This window comes from Tursiops truncatus, chromosome 3 (assembly GCF_011762595.2).
Source record: "Tursiops truncatus isolate mTurTru1 chromosome 3, mTurTru1.mat.Y, whole genome shotgun sequence".
Lineage (NCBI taxonomy): Eukaryota > Metazoa > Chordata > Mammalia > Artiodactyla > Delphinidae > Tursiops > Tursiops truncatus.
This window is the reverse complement of record NC_047036.1, coordinates 111,903,490-111,918,366: the sequence shown is the minus strand read 5'-3', so window position 1 is coordinate 111,918,366 and position 14,877 is coordinate 111,903,490. Positions and strand designations below refer to the sequence as shown.

The 14,877-nt window shown below is 40.4% G+C and overlaps 2 protein-coding genes across 4 annotated transcripts in view; both read right to left on the bottom strand.

The window, feature by feature from the left end:
• CATSPER3 (cation channel sperm associated 3) overlaps positions 1-11,774 on the bottom strand; it is a 47,044-nt gene extending 35,270 nt beyond the window's left edge. Inside the window, exons 1-2 of the mRNA XM_033853191.2 lie at positions 6,174-11,774; positions 4,357-4,510 (exon numbers count right to left, since the gene is read on the bottom strand). Coding sequence (XP_033709082.1) covers positions 4,357-4,510; positions 6,174-6,274 — 255 coding nt within the window. The 5' untranslated portion in view covers positions 6,275-11,774. The remainder of the gene's footprint in view (positions 1-4,356; positions 4,511-6,173) is intronic.
• A 44-nt stretch (positions 11,775-11,818) lies between these two features.
• Positions 11,819-14,877, bottom strand: part of PCBD2 (pterin-4 alpha-carbinolamine dehydratase 2) — a 53,541-nt gene continuing 50,482 nt past the window's right edge. For all 3 annotated transcript variants that reach the window (XM_073802544.1, XM_019924454.3, XM_019924455.3), the window contains 2 exons: positions 13,295-13,375; positions 11,819-12,100 (listed from right to left, as the gene is read on the bottom strand). In XM_073802544.1, coding sequence (XP_073658645.1) covers positions 12,005-12,100; positions 13,295-13,375 — 177 coding nt within the window. In that variant the 3' untranslated portion in view covers positions 11,819-12,004. The remainder of the gene's footprint in view (positions 12,101-13,294; positions 13,376-14,877) is intronic.

Sequence of the window (14,877 nt, the reverse complement as noted above, 5' to 3'; positions counted from 1 at the left end):
GAAAGCCCCTGGCTAACTATAAAACTGAGAAGTTATTAAGACTCTTAGGGATCCCAATGAAGGTACCAGGAAAGTACTGAGAAGGCCCTGATCTGTCACCTCTAACTAATCTTAAGATTCTTTGCAAGCAGCGAATGAAGGCTAAGGCAGACTTGTAAACTGCTGAGGCATTAAATACATGCCTTGGCAAAGGCTGGGAGACTTATTTGTTCCAGGCATTTAAGGAATACTCTGTTCAATCATTAGCAGACCATTAAGCTAACTGAGCAGAGACTTTGGTGGCCACGCATGACAAAGAATATACACTTTATCGAAATAGTTCAGGAAAGTCACTTTAAAAAAAAAAAAGGAATGGCAACAACAATAAAACCCTAGGGAGGGGGGAGTATCTGGTTTCCAGAGTTTCCAATCTTATATGATTTAAAGTGTCCAATTTTCAACCCTCAAAAAAAGAAATCATGAGACATGCAGAGAAACAAGAATGTATGGTCTTTACACAAGAAAAAAAGCTATCAATAGAAACTTTTCTTGACTTGCAGAATTTCCCAGTCTGGATCGTGTTGACTGCACACTCATGTTCCTCTGTCCTCTATTGCCTGAAAATAGGCAGCTGGATGAAAAGCCTTGATCAGATTCACGTTTGATCTTTTTGGCAAGATTATAGGTTCTGGGACTTCCCTGGTGGCACAGTGGTTAAGAATCCGCCTGCCAATGCAGGGGACATGGGTTTGAGCCCTGGTCTGGGAAGATCCCACATGCTGCAGAGTGACTAAGCCCATGCGCCACAACTACTGAGCCTGCGCTCTAGAGCCCGCGCGCCACACTACTGAGCCCACGTGCTGCAACAATTGAAGCCTGCATGCCTAGAGCCTGTGCTCCGCAACAAGAGAAGCCACCGCACTGAGAAGCCCGTGCACCGCAACGAAGAGTAGCCCCTACTCGCCGCAACTAGAGAAAGCCCGTGTGCACCAATGAAGACCCAACAAAGCCAAAAATAAAATTAAAAATTAAAAAAAAGATTATAGGTTCTGTTCTTTCATAGGAGGCATATAATGTCTCGTTGTCTCTTTTTATGAGGGAAGCAGTCACTAATGGTCAAAATGCTTAAGTCCTATAATTCATTGGGGGTTGAAAAATTGTGATATTCTATCATTTCATTTTCACTTATTAACTAGGATACTTCTATAAAGACATGTTTCCCCTTACCTACTATGTGGTTACTCAGTAATACAGTTCATATAAGAAAGGTCAGTAATACTTGATTTTTTCCCTTAATTCAACAATTTTTGAGATAAAGTATTAGGTCCTTGTCACCAACCAAAAGTGACCTGTTAGCTTTTTTAGTATAATTATAAGTTTACAGATTATTCGATGAATTTCAAAATCCACTGTAATTATTATCCTTACTGAGTTCAAAGTTTCCCATCTTTGGCCAGTAGGAGCCTCTTCAAGTTGTCCCCTGAGCCCTTTTGACATGACCCCAGTAATCTTTGATAGCTTCCTTGCTATGTGTACAACAAGATGTTCCTAGCTCATCTGGTGTATTTTCTACAATCAGCCATTTCTCTAAGAATTCCTAGTTTCTTTTAGTGAGAAATGGTATTTCAACATCATATTATGGGACTTCCATGGTGGCGTGGTGGTTAAGAATCTGCCTGCCAATGCAGGGGACACAGGTTCGATCCCTAGTCCAGAAAGATCCCACATGCCACGGAGCAACTAAGCCCGTGCGCCACTACCGAGCCCATGCTCCGCAACCACTGAAGCCCACGCACCTGGAGCCCGTGCTCTGCAGTAAGAGAAACCACCGCAATGAGAAGCCCGCATACCTCAAAGAAGAGTAGCCCCCACTCGACACAACTACAGAAAGCCCGCATGCAGCAACGAAAACCCAACGCAGCCAAAAATTAATTAATTTAAAAAACGATCACATTATGGTCACTAAGGATGCATAATTGCTAAGTTGATCATTGTTCTAGATTTTTCAATGGATAAAGGTAAAATATTTCAGTAGTTTATATTGATACTTCCAATTTAAATGCAGAACTACAGGGCTTTCACTTAACTTTGTCTATATTACATCCATATCTCCTTTCTTCCATGAGTAACCTGGTTCTCAAGAACACAGAGGATAATGGAATTAAACTGTCCCATAATGACCCATCTGCTTTATCCTTGTGTTACACACACAGCAGTCTCAGAATAATACTACTAATAGCATCACTACAAAGCTGATTTCCGAAAATGGCTAAAAATTGTTTTTGCATTGACTCTCCCCATTCTTACCCATTTTTAATCAATACTATATCTTCACTGTCAGAGGATATATTCATTAGGTGCTACATTATCTCCTTGTTCACCCATAATTATGATTAGTTCTATAAATAATCATATTTTTAATGTCCATTGCCAGTCCTAATGTTGATACTTCTTTAGTCATTTTGGTTGGCTGAAACTTATTCTTTACTAGATTCGTAAGGAAGGGCTCATGGGAACAATATTAGCGAAGCTTTTTAACATTGATGACAGTTTGTCTATGTCCTTTATACTTGAAAGTCAGTTTTGCTGGATCTAGAATTCTTGGTTCACATTTTCTTTCCTGAAGTATCTTAAATGTTTTACTCTATTTTCTTTTAGCATAAAGCATTACTATAGCAAAGTCTGATAATAATTTTCTTTTCCTTATAAGCCACTTTGCCTAGATGCTTATAATTTCCCCCACACCTCTTTCCTTTAAAGTCCAATAATTTTAGTAGAATATGTTCTGGTGTTTGTTGTATAAGTCCATATTCTCAATATGCAACTTTCAAAATATAGTTTCAATTCTTTTATTTCAGGTAACTTTTCTTAGATTTTAGATTTTTTTTTTTGTGGCTATGTTGGTCTTAGTGCGGCATGTGGGCTTTCTCTCTAGTGTGATATGCGGGCTCCAGGGCACATGGGTTCTGTAGTTTGCGGCATGCAGGCTCTCCCGTTGAGGTGCACGAGCTCAGTAGATGTGGTGCGCAGGCTTAGTTGTGCTGTGGCATGTGGGATCTTAGTTCCCTGACCAGGGATCAAACCCACGTCCCCTGCATTGGAAGGTGGATTCTTTACCACTGGACCACCAGGGAAGTCCCTAGATTTTAGTGTTTATTCTGTTCCTTTACTTTGTTTCTGTTTCTGTTTCAAATTCAGGGACTCCTATTATCCTTAAGTTGGATCATTTTTCCCCAATCTTCAATTTTCATCATTTTCTCTTGAATCCTTATCTCTTCATTTCTTACTGATGTTTAAGAATTTCCCCCACTTTATCTTATATTTCTCTTAATTTCTCTTAAGCTATTATCTGCTATATCTAATTGTTCTTAGTCTAATTCAGTCTTCATTTTTGAAATGAGTTCCTTTTATTTCTAATTATTTTCTGACTTTTGTCACCTCACTCTTTTCTTTCCTATCTAACATCATTTTCTTAAACATTTACTTTCTTCTGAAATAATACGGTACAGTTTTTATCTGTTTTGTGAACATGTCTTTGTGGCGGGCTTTCATTATCTACAATGATATTATTTTCCACTTTACTCTCTTTTTTCTTATAATAATTTTGTATGGGATTTTACCTCAATCTTTTCCTATTGCACTTTTTTATGTGAAATTAATTTTCTTGGACTTTGAGAAAATGTGATTCTAACTTCAAATATTCCCTCTTGATTTAAAATGTGGTTGCTTGATTTTTAAGGTTTCCTGGTGCTGTTCCCCTCTTCCAATTTTATCAGAACCTCTCTTCCTTCATCTTTGGGTCTCTAACCTGTTCAATTTTCATTCCACTCCCAATACTTCTCCTAAGTGTGGAGCACTGTCCTTGAAAGGAGCTATGGAGAGTCAGTTTTAAAAGTTTATTGGGTCTGGACTATTCTAGCCCCTTCATAAATTTCGGGAACCTCTTGTGCTATCCCAGTATTTGATTAGGTAACACCCTTCCTAATATCAACTGCTGTTCTCACATCAGCCCATCATACTTTCCAATGAATACTTACTGACTTCCCTCTGCTTCCTCTCCTACAGATGCTAATACTATGCAGTGTGGCTCTTGGTAAGGATCTCTTGTTAACTAGTTTTGATATAAATCCTGTCCATGGGTTTTTGGTTTTGCTATCTAGTTGCTCTGTTTTTTTAAGAGGGGATTCAGGGAGATTAAAAAACCATGTCACTGCTACTACTGCTGCCACCATCTTCCCAGATATTAGAGTATATTTTAATAGTCCTTAGAATCTTCTACAGAAAAAATTTTTGAACAAAATGCCTTAAAAATCTTATAACATTTTCAGAAATAAAACAGGTAAAACAGAAGAAAATGGACCCATTTTGTCTGCTTACCTCAAAAAGTCTGAACAAGTTGTATCTTGTTTTATAATCAGTCCACAAGACCATAAAAAAGGCATTCGTTGAGACGGTGCTAATCATAATTATCTTAAAGAGACGACTCATTATAACTCTCTTCACAAATGCCTGACACTGAGTATCTTTCCTCCTGTCAAAAATTTGAATAAGAGGTATGATTATCTTATAGCTCTGTTGTAAGGTAATGCATAATGCACACTTTTTTTTAGGGACAAAGGTCTGCTTTCGCCCTTCTGTGAATATAAATCTACATATATATATACTTTAAAATTGCAATGCAATGCTGACTTAATGACCACTGAAATATGTATGACGATTACTGGGTGGGTCTGTCCCCACTCAGTTGCTCAGTTCCTCCTCTCTAGACCTGTGAAAAAGAATGGTTACCACTCCACCTCAAGCAAAACAAAGCACCATCTTCATTTACTCGTTCAACAAATTTTTATTAAGTAACTACTGTTCAACTCACTCATTTATTCATTCAACAAGTTTTTATTGAATGACTACTACATGCCAGGCAATACAGTAGGCACTTGGGATACAGGTAAGCAAAACTAAATATTGTCAGTCTAGTAGGGAAAACTGCTAATCAAATAATCAGCCATACAAGTGCTTACAAATCAATCATAAAAAACTGACCACCCTAAGAAAAAATGGGCAAACACACAGTCAACTCATTAAAGAAATACAATGGCATGAAGTTCCCTCCAAAATGTTCAGTAGCACTACTAATTGGGGAGGTACAAATTAAGTAAAACCAGTAATTTTGCTTATAAAATTAGCAAAGGCTTAAATGTGATAACATTTAGTGCTGGCAAGAGTGTGGTGCAACGGAGCAGTCTCATAAACTGCCAGGGGAATGTAAACTGACCAACTTTTCTGAAAAGCCTTAGTTCTGTTTGTATCCTCAGACCCAAGGAATCTACCCCAAGAGAATACAATCTGAAATGCAAACAGTGACTTTAGTCAAACATGTTTATCCCAGCAATATTTGCTGTGAGAATTTGGAAACAATTTAAAAGTCTAACCAAAAAAAGACAGGTTAAGCAAATCATGGCATATCCATTTCATGGAATATTATACAGACACTACAACATGTCTATGCCTTTTTCATGATTTAGAAAAATGTTTATGAGCCACTGGATAGCAAAACAGAAAGAAAGCAAGATAAGAATTCTCTACTCAAAATTATCTCAACTGTGCAAAATAGGTAGAAAAAAATTCGGCATGAAGTATGCCAAAATGTTGATATTGTCTGCCTACGGATAGTGAGGTTATAGGTAATCCTTTTTCCTATTTATTTATGTTCATCTGTGCTTTCCAATTTTTCTCAGAAAGTATGTATTACTTTTTCCCCATTATATGTAACAAGTGAACCCAGTCTCACACAGTAAAAAAATATAGATTTATATACTTTTATAACCTATTAAAAACAAGATATATAATTTTCATTATCTGATTTGAAATCAGGTCTATTACCCAAAAAAAAGGCTTCAAATTATCTAACATAGTAGGGAATAAAAAAGGACAAAATGGAGTCAAACTGGTCATTCAGTCTACAGGTCAAATAAGGGTGCGACTGAACGCTTGATTAACAGTCAATTGTGACAGGAAAGCCGAGGAAACAACTGTTTGGCTGAGACTTCACCAGCCTCACCAGTTGGAGAAATCAGATTATCCAGGACGAGCCCCTCAGTCTGCGAAGTGGATGAGTGCCTGTGGGAAGAGGCTACGAGACCCAACACTGCCATTTGCACACTTCTTAACAAGAAAGAGAAATAAAGAGTATTTACTGAGATTTCCATAACGTCTCATAGAACAGCGGCGACACATCCTCAAACAGTGAGCTAGGACGGACTCTTGTGTGGTTCTGGTGATAAAAGTGTTGAGACATTTTCCAAATTTTCAATTTTTATTCCATCCAACAGAAAATCTCTGCTTAGGAATCTCCTCAGCATCTAGATTCCAAGAGGCCTCAGAGGAGTGTCCACAGAGGGCATCGTTGCTTTATGAAGTCACTCTTGGACATTCCAGTATGTTACTAGCCGGCAGGCCCCTGGAGGGGAGAGCTCCCCATTGGTCTACCCACAGATCCTCTCTTCCCAAGGAGACCGAGCACCTCTGTTCAGCAAAAGAGTCACAAGCACCCTGCAATTGTGATGCTCTGGGCTAAAGCTGAGAGACAGGCCAGACAAAAGCCCCTCCTTCAGGAAGTGCCCCCAACTGACAGACAGAGGCCCTTAATAATGTGTTAAAATAGGTTAAGGGTCATAGAAGAGGGGAAAGCAAAATTCTCTGGGCTTCTAAGAGCAAGAGCACACAGCCAGGGCACAGCACTGGAGACACCTGGAAGGACAAGGAAAGATTTTGATGGCTTTGGGGCTAGAACCCAAGAAACAGGAAGAGCAGAAGTTATCCATGCCTGGGGCTTCCCTGGTGGCGCAGTGGTTGGGAGTCCGCCTGCCGATGCAGGGGACGCGGGTTCGTGCCCCGGTCCGGGAGGATCCCACATGCCGCGGAGCGGCTGGGCCCATGAGCCATGGCCGCTGAGCCTGCGCGTCTGGAGCCTGTGCTCCGCAACGGGAGAGGCCACAACAGTGAGAGGCCCGCGTACCGCAAAAAAAAAAAAAAACAAAAAAAGAAGTTATCCATGCCCAGCACTGGCTAACTGGGGACACAGAATGTGCACATACAAACCACCTGAGAATGTAAGGGACGGGCCTTGGGGTAGAGATGTTTTAGGTACAAGAGCAATAGGGATTTTTGCTCTGTTCAATTCTTGGGATTAATATATTCTCTCGTTCTCCTTCTCCTAGCCCCTTTGGCTTCCAAGGCAAATCAAGACAGAGGCTTCTGGGTAGCCCTGTGTTGAATTAAATGTTTAGTTGGCCAAATTGGTCAAATTCCTGGAACCTTAATTCCTTGGGCCATAATAAAAGGAGGTGACCACGTCACCACCTCCACTGCCCCAGGCATTCTGAAACAAGTGAACACGACCATCTCACAAAGAAAAATACTCTTGTAGGCAAGCGGTATACTGAACTGGGAAATAACATCTTACCAATCTCTCCACTTAAAATCATCAACAGCAAAGCTTTAAGAAACACTTTGATTAATGTCCCCAGGCTTCAAACCTTGGCCTCACCGTCTTAGTCTATATTCTTTCCCTCAGGGATCAAGCTCCTCCTACTGCCTCCTTTGGTCATATGCCCCCTCACGCCTTCTGGGCTCCTGCCCACACCCTGACAGTGGCCTCCTGGAGCAGCTGCTCAGAGAGAGCCTGAATCAGTTCCCCATCTCTGTTTCCACCCGCCCCAATTCAACAATGTGCCTAATCCCGCCGGGCCATATAGGAGGCCCTCGGTAAATCTGTGCTATGTGAATGTACCTCAGGGATCCTTACGCTCACTCAAGTAGCTGAGCCTAGTGGGATTCTATTTCCAGGAATCCCAAGGATACACTACTATGCTTCCGCTCCTTAAGCTCCAAAGCACACTTCTGGGGAGAAATGAAGAAGAGATTAAGAATGTAAAAAATTCTTTCACGATGCTTGGAGGGGTGAGGAAAGATGGCTAGCTGGAAGCAGTCAAGAAGAGACCGGCTGTTCTTGGTGTACAGTATCAGCACAGCCAACCACAGCTGAATGTGTTTTCTTTTTATTTGTTTGTTTATTTATTTTTGGCTGCGTTGGGTCTTCGTTGATGCAGGCGGGCTTTCGCTAGTTGTGGTGAGCAGGGGCTACTCTTCGTTGCAATGCGCAGGCTTCTCATTGCAGTGGCTTCTCTTGTTGTGGAGCACGGGCTCTAGGTGTGCGGGCTTCAGTAGTTGTGGCATGGGGCTCAGTAGTTGTAGCTCATGGGCTCAGCAGTTGTGGTTCACAGGCTCTAGAGCACAGGCTCAGTAGTTGTGGTGCACGGGCTTAGCTGCTCTGCAGCATGTGGGATCCTCCCAGACCAGGGCTCGAACCCATGTGCCCTGCATTGGCAGGCAGATTCTTAACCACTGCGCCACCAGGGAAGTCCCTGAATGTGTTTTCTGAAGTCACTGATGAAGAAATCTAGTCTGGGACTGGAACTCCAGCTGATGAGTGGACTCAGAAGTAACCAGCTTATCCAGGCCTACTGAAATCACCCGTATCTTCTTGTGGATAGGTGGGCGGGACAAGCACCCTGGATGAGAAGCTAAAGGGCCACCTCTTCTGCCCTTTTAGCAGCAACTTACACTCTCCCTGACTTGAGCAGCACCACCTTAGCCGCCGCACACAGTCAGTAGGCACGGCAGCTTGGTGACTCTAGTCTTCTGACCAGGAGTCATTCCTAGTTACATGTAACTAGAATTGAAACACAAAGTTCACACATTATATCCAAACCCTATTACACCTCTTGCTGTTTTGCAGAAATTTTACAAAACTGAAAGTTATAGAGTTCAACTAGTATATTTTTAAACTCTGGATTAGAACGTATACAGACTGCTCCACATTAACACTAGTAGTCCAATACCTCAGCACACTGCCGAAGGTCAGGTGTGTGTCCATATGCAACATACGTGCTGCTGCTTTTTGTCTCAAGCAAAAACATAAAGAATCATGCTTATTCTATTTATCTAAAGATGTCCTAAATTCTATCGTCAGAGAGTAACCACAATTTTCAGAACTTTCACGAACTTCATTTTAGAAAAGGACACTGTCAAATGTGCTGCCCTGATTTATTATCTATAGAGGTCATGCAAAGGGTCAAAGGTCATAGCTATTTAAACCCCCTCTACTCCAGTGATCATTTAAAAGGAAAACAGAGGGAAACCAAAGCTTGCTACATCAGAGAAACCACTGTCATCACAAAGATTTGGAACAGAAGGAAAGTTGGGGCCTCCAACTTTGGCAATGTCTCTTTTAAGTTGAAATGTCAGTTACTTAGAGCAAGTCTGGGGATTCATTCTGTTGGAATTTACCACAAGGAGTATTACCACAGACTTCTGATATGGGATCTTTGATTCTCTAAAGTTCATGAGTTCCAGCAGATGCGACACTCCTTAACATGGACCTTATGTCAAATCCTCACATAGATGCTAATTAGTAGCTACATTCTCAGGTCCTGACAACTGCAATTATTCGCTGTACCCTGCTCTCTCCACGGTGCCATACACAGTACAGGTTAATAGTTTTTAAGCCTCTCAGACTTACATTCAAAATAGAGGGAAAGGTTTCCATTCAAGGTACAATGAAACAATTTAAGTGACACCACAAGGGAGCAAACAAACAAATCCAGAAGGTGGAATATTCTACAGGACTCGGTTTTTACAGTAAGTCACTGATATGGAGAGAAAGAGGGAATGAGGGCAGGAGGCTTGCTCACTCTAGACTGAAAGCTGAAAGAGACACAACAACCAGATGTGATGGGTGAACTTCATGTGAATCACTGATTAGAACAAAATTACTGTCCACAGACATTCTTGACCTTAAGAACAATTTGATTTGGTATTAGGTGACACCAAGAAATCATAGTTTATTTTGTTTGGTGTGATAATGGCATTTTGGTTCCTACAAGAAAATGACCATATTTTCTAGAGATGTTTACTGGAGGATGTAGGGGCAAAATGACATGCTATCTGGGATGTGCTTTTAAATACTTTAGCAAAGAAAAAGGAAATGGGAGATTATATGATGTAACTGGCAAGATCTTGGTAACTGTTAAATCTGGGTGATCAGTACATAAGGGTTGAATGCCCTATTTTACTCTATTTTAAAATATGTCTACACTTTTTCATGTTTAAAAATTCATGTAGAAAACTTTGAAGCACTGAGCTAGAAATCTTTGGTAATAAAATGTATAAAAACTCCCAAATCTATAATATGGGAAAAAGTTTATAAAAACACATGGCTTTGCTTTTTCCTCTGTTTTAAAAAAATTTTAATTAATTAATTTATTTATTTATTTACTTATTTACTTTTGGCTGCGTCGGGTCTTCATTGCTGCGCGTGGGCTTTCTCTAGTTGCAGTGAGCAGGGGCGACTCTTTGTTGCAGTCCACGGGCTTCTCATTGCGATGGCTTTCCCATTGCAGAGCACAGGCTCTAGTCGCGTGGGCTTCAGTAGTTGCAGCGCGTGGGCTCAGTAGTTGCAGCACGCGGGCTCTAGAGCACAGGCTCAGTAGTTGTGGTGCATGGGCTTAGTTGCTCCGCGGCATGTGGGATCTTCCCGGACCGGGGCACAAACCCGCGTCCCCTGCATTGGCAGGCGGACTCTCAACCACTGCGCCACCAGGGAAGCCCGGCAGGTAGATTCTTAACCACTGCGTTTCCCTGTTAAAAATTTCCTGCCTTTCCCTATTAAAAATTTCAAAGAAGTACAAGTTCTAGTGTCCAGGCTCTGGATCTCCCAGCAGCCACAGAGTCTGGGGTGACTCTTCTCTCTCTTTCCCCCACCCCACCGTGTATACTCCACACCCGCAGGGCAAAATGACTATACCTGCCAGGCCAACAGAACCAGCCGAAAACTGGCTTCAGAGAGCTCAGCCTCCTTATCATATTCCCATATGACTTCTCAGACTAGGGGCCAGGGTTGGTGGGGAGTGGGGGGGATGAGAAGCTTTGCTTATTGTAACACAGAGTGATTTTTCTGGCTTCTGATGTAAGGCAGGGTATAAAGATGATCCTTGTTAAATCCTACTACTATAAGGCATGTTCCTTGGATAGATACATACACATTCTTTTAATCTACCTTTTAATCTCATTAATAACTACATTCCTGAGTTCCCTCAAAGAACAGTTACTGCAACTTTTAAATAATAGCTTACTTTATATTCCATTTTACTCATGTCAGTGACACATGGAGTAAACAGAGCTCATTACTGGATAATACCCAAGTAGCTTCTAGCTCAGTGGCTACATACCCTCAGTTCAGGGGTCACAACATGCAAATGATGGGAAAAAATGACCCTTGGTTCCTCCTCCCCTCAGTATGTCAAATAATGACCTGGCAAGTTGGTCACTGTGACAGTGAATCCTTTTATTTTCTCACCTTGCTGGAAGCCTTGCACAAGACACTTGTCTTCTTCTTTCTCCCTGTCTGAAAAGGAAGGATAAAACACTAGACAGCTCACCCAATTTTTGAGATCTCTGTAAATTAAGTAACTACTTAAGTAGTAACAACAGCTAAAATCCAAATCAACTTTAGCATCATAAGAATCGTTACATACAGTTAAACCCTTTACCTATAGAGTTCATCATTCTTTTTCTACCTTACAATTGCTCTCCAACACAATGCATTTGTAAAGTCACCATAATCACTTGAATTTCTGGGTTATAAAAATGTGTGAATGCTCCCCCATACCCATTTCTGGTCTTTAAAAATGTTATTTCTCTTTTTTAATATTATTAATAGAATTACCTGGGTTGATTTACCTTATATATGTGATTAGATATAATGAAAAATACCTCAGGCTCAAGTTTAAATCATTTTTATTTAAGCACTGATTTTACAAAATGTGATCGTTCAAAAGGTGAACTAAATTTACGGCTTAATGTTCATGTGTTGATAAATTGCCTTCAAAATACATTGGAGCTAGATGTGTACATAAGACATTGGAGCTAGATGTGTATATAAGATTTTACATCGTTTTGGAAGAAATCACACAGAAGCAGCTGCTTTTTCAATAAACTTGGCCAGTTTCACATCTCTTTTGGTCAGTCCTCCACAGTCATGTGATGTGAGAGTTATCTGAACCTAAGAAAGAGAGAAGCAGCTTTGAAAACCCTGAGTTGCAATTCATGATGCTCTCCTTTGGTAGTTCAGAAATCAATCTATTACTCAATATTTACCTTTGAGAATTGAGGAGATTAAATGATTTAGAAAATACTACATTATGAATAAGCAATGCATTTCTAAAACCCAGTAAACTCCAGGCTGGGCCCAGCAGCCTCCTAGGGATAAAAAGGTTCTCTCATAAGAAGGGCAAATGAGCTACCAGAATCTCAAATCTTGACTCTTCAGGAAAAAAAAAAAAAAAGAGAGAGAGAGACACTGAGGTACCACTTTAACTCCCATTACTTTAATTACACCAACTATTTTCAAGCCACTGAGAAAAACTAAGCTATCAAATGTAATATCTTAGCAACCATGTTAAAAAAAAAGCCCATTTCCAAATTAGGGAAGTGGGGGTGGGGTGGAGGAACAGACTGTTGCCTCTTGACAAATCAATTAAAAAGCAAAAACAAAATTACGGGCAAAGAGAGGCAACTAGGAAATAAAAGTTTATGCTGGTACCTGTATGCTCTGAATTATTGCAATTAAATCACAAAAATGTGAAATCTTCTTTTTTCAAAGAGGACTTTCAAAGAGATAATAGAAATCTCACAGAAATCTAGATGATAAGAAATTCCACATGGCATGATCACCAAGGCAAGGACACTTTTTGGGCAAGTGTTATTCTTCTCACTGTGCCCCCTTAAAACTCCTTGATGAAGTCTTTTCAGTCTGCTCTTTCTCTTAGGAAGGTCAGTTCCCACTGAGAATAGAGAATTTAATAAATAGTTCTTGAGCAAATTTATTAAATAAGGCCGTATCTTTCTTATTTGCTACCATCTCTTTCAATAATTTACCTTAAGAGGGTTTAAAAATTTATCTACATGACAGATATTCAAGTTTAATTCAGGAGTCTAATTTGGCCCAACTTTTCCATACTAGTGTCTGTAGAAGATAAGCATGAAAATAAAGAACTCAGTCACTGTTGTCTTGAGTAGATCTGAACATTTTTTTACTAATTTGCAGTAATACACAGGGATTCTGAGAGAAAGAATAAGAGAATATTTTCCTAAGCACAATGACACTTAGCTGCACAGGATGACAAGCAAGAAAGGAAGGAAGAAGTTTCTTAAACTCCATAATTATGGTGATTCCAAAATCAGGCAATTCAGTTACCTTGTTGTACACATTGAACCACTCCGGGTGATGATTCATCTTCTCTGCTTGTAGGGCAACTCGGGACATAAAGCCAAATGCCTGCATAAGATGAAGTCGAAAGTGATGACTGACAGTGCCCCCTGCCCTGGATCTGAGAGAGATACCAGAGCAACCCGACCAGAAAAAACATGGCTAGAATCCTCAGGGAAGCCTGGAGAATCAAATATGAAAGCGAATGCTCTCCACAGAGCTGGGGAAGCAGTGTAGCAGGACTGTGACCTGCTGCTGGATGGTGAAAAACAATCAGGCTCAAATAAACAAACCGGGAAATTGGTCTCACCCAGTGACCTGTCTGGGCTGTTTAATTTTCCTCAGGACGAGACTCTCCAAAAGAAGGAATAATTTCCCTTTAATTCAGTGTCCTGGATCTCACTACCTGGCCCCAAATCTTAGAAGTCACTTTTCTTGCAGCACTGCTCCTTTTGTTTTTAGTGACTGGGTTGCTAACTAAGGCATCGACCACAAAGACTATGGGAAAATGTCTTGTGAGTGTGTCTTAAGCCAAAGCTCCGGTAGAAATGAACAACCATCCCATCCGCCAGGCAGGACAGAAGGGGATGAGAGACTGTTTTCATTGACATCCAGAGTGGAACAGAAAAGATGGGCTTGCCCACTCAGGGTCTTCTTGCTACTGCCCAGCACTGCCATTTCGAGGAGAAAGCACTCCGCCTTGGGGCAGAAGGCTGCAGAGCCAGCCACAGGCATAAGTGGGGGCCTGTAGGGCACTGTCTTCATACCACAGGGAAAGTGCAAACCTAATTTTGTTAAGCAGAAGGCAAACTTGTCCTGAGAGGAAAAAAACCATTTTTTTGCTTGCTTTCAAATTTTTATGAGGGTAATTGCAAACAGTAGAAGAGTTTGTCTCTTCCGTGTCCATAAGGCAGAAATACTTGGTAAGACTCTAAGGAAGTGGTACATTAATTACAAAGTTACAGTGGAATTCACAGGCATTACCCATTACAGCCACATAAATAAATATTTAACTTCTTTACCCCTATCCAGAAAAAACAATCTGATGTTAGTTGCGCTATGTTTTTTGGATCACCAAATGACATAAGAGAGCATTTCCAAGTTAACAGAAATATGGAAGATGCCATTTTCAAACAATTCTGTCATTCATAATGGTTCCTATCTCAGAATCGATTTTATTCAGGATAAAGATTTCCATTTTGACACTTAATGCCTGAAGAAGAGTCTTCCCTATTAGGAAAAGGAAGGAAGTTCAAGAAAAATCCATTTAACTATGTATGGAATTATCAGTAGGAAAACAATATTCACTCTCCCACCCCTTCTCATTTCACAATTTGATTTTCTATGTGAGGGGAAGGAACAAGTCAAATGAGAAAGTTTGTTTTAATAATTCAAACACAGAGTTAACCTGTATTAAATTATTATGAGAATTTTTACCCTGTTTGCCTATAATGCCTTATTCTCATTTAGCTTTAGAAGATTTACAATTTCATCACCACCCCGAGAGACATTAAAGACATGGATTTCTTTCTTTTTTTTAAAAAAATATTTATTTATTTGGCTGCACAGGG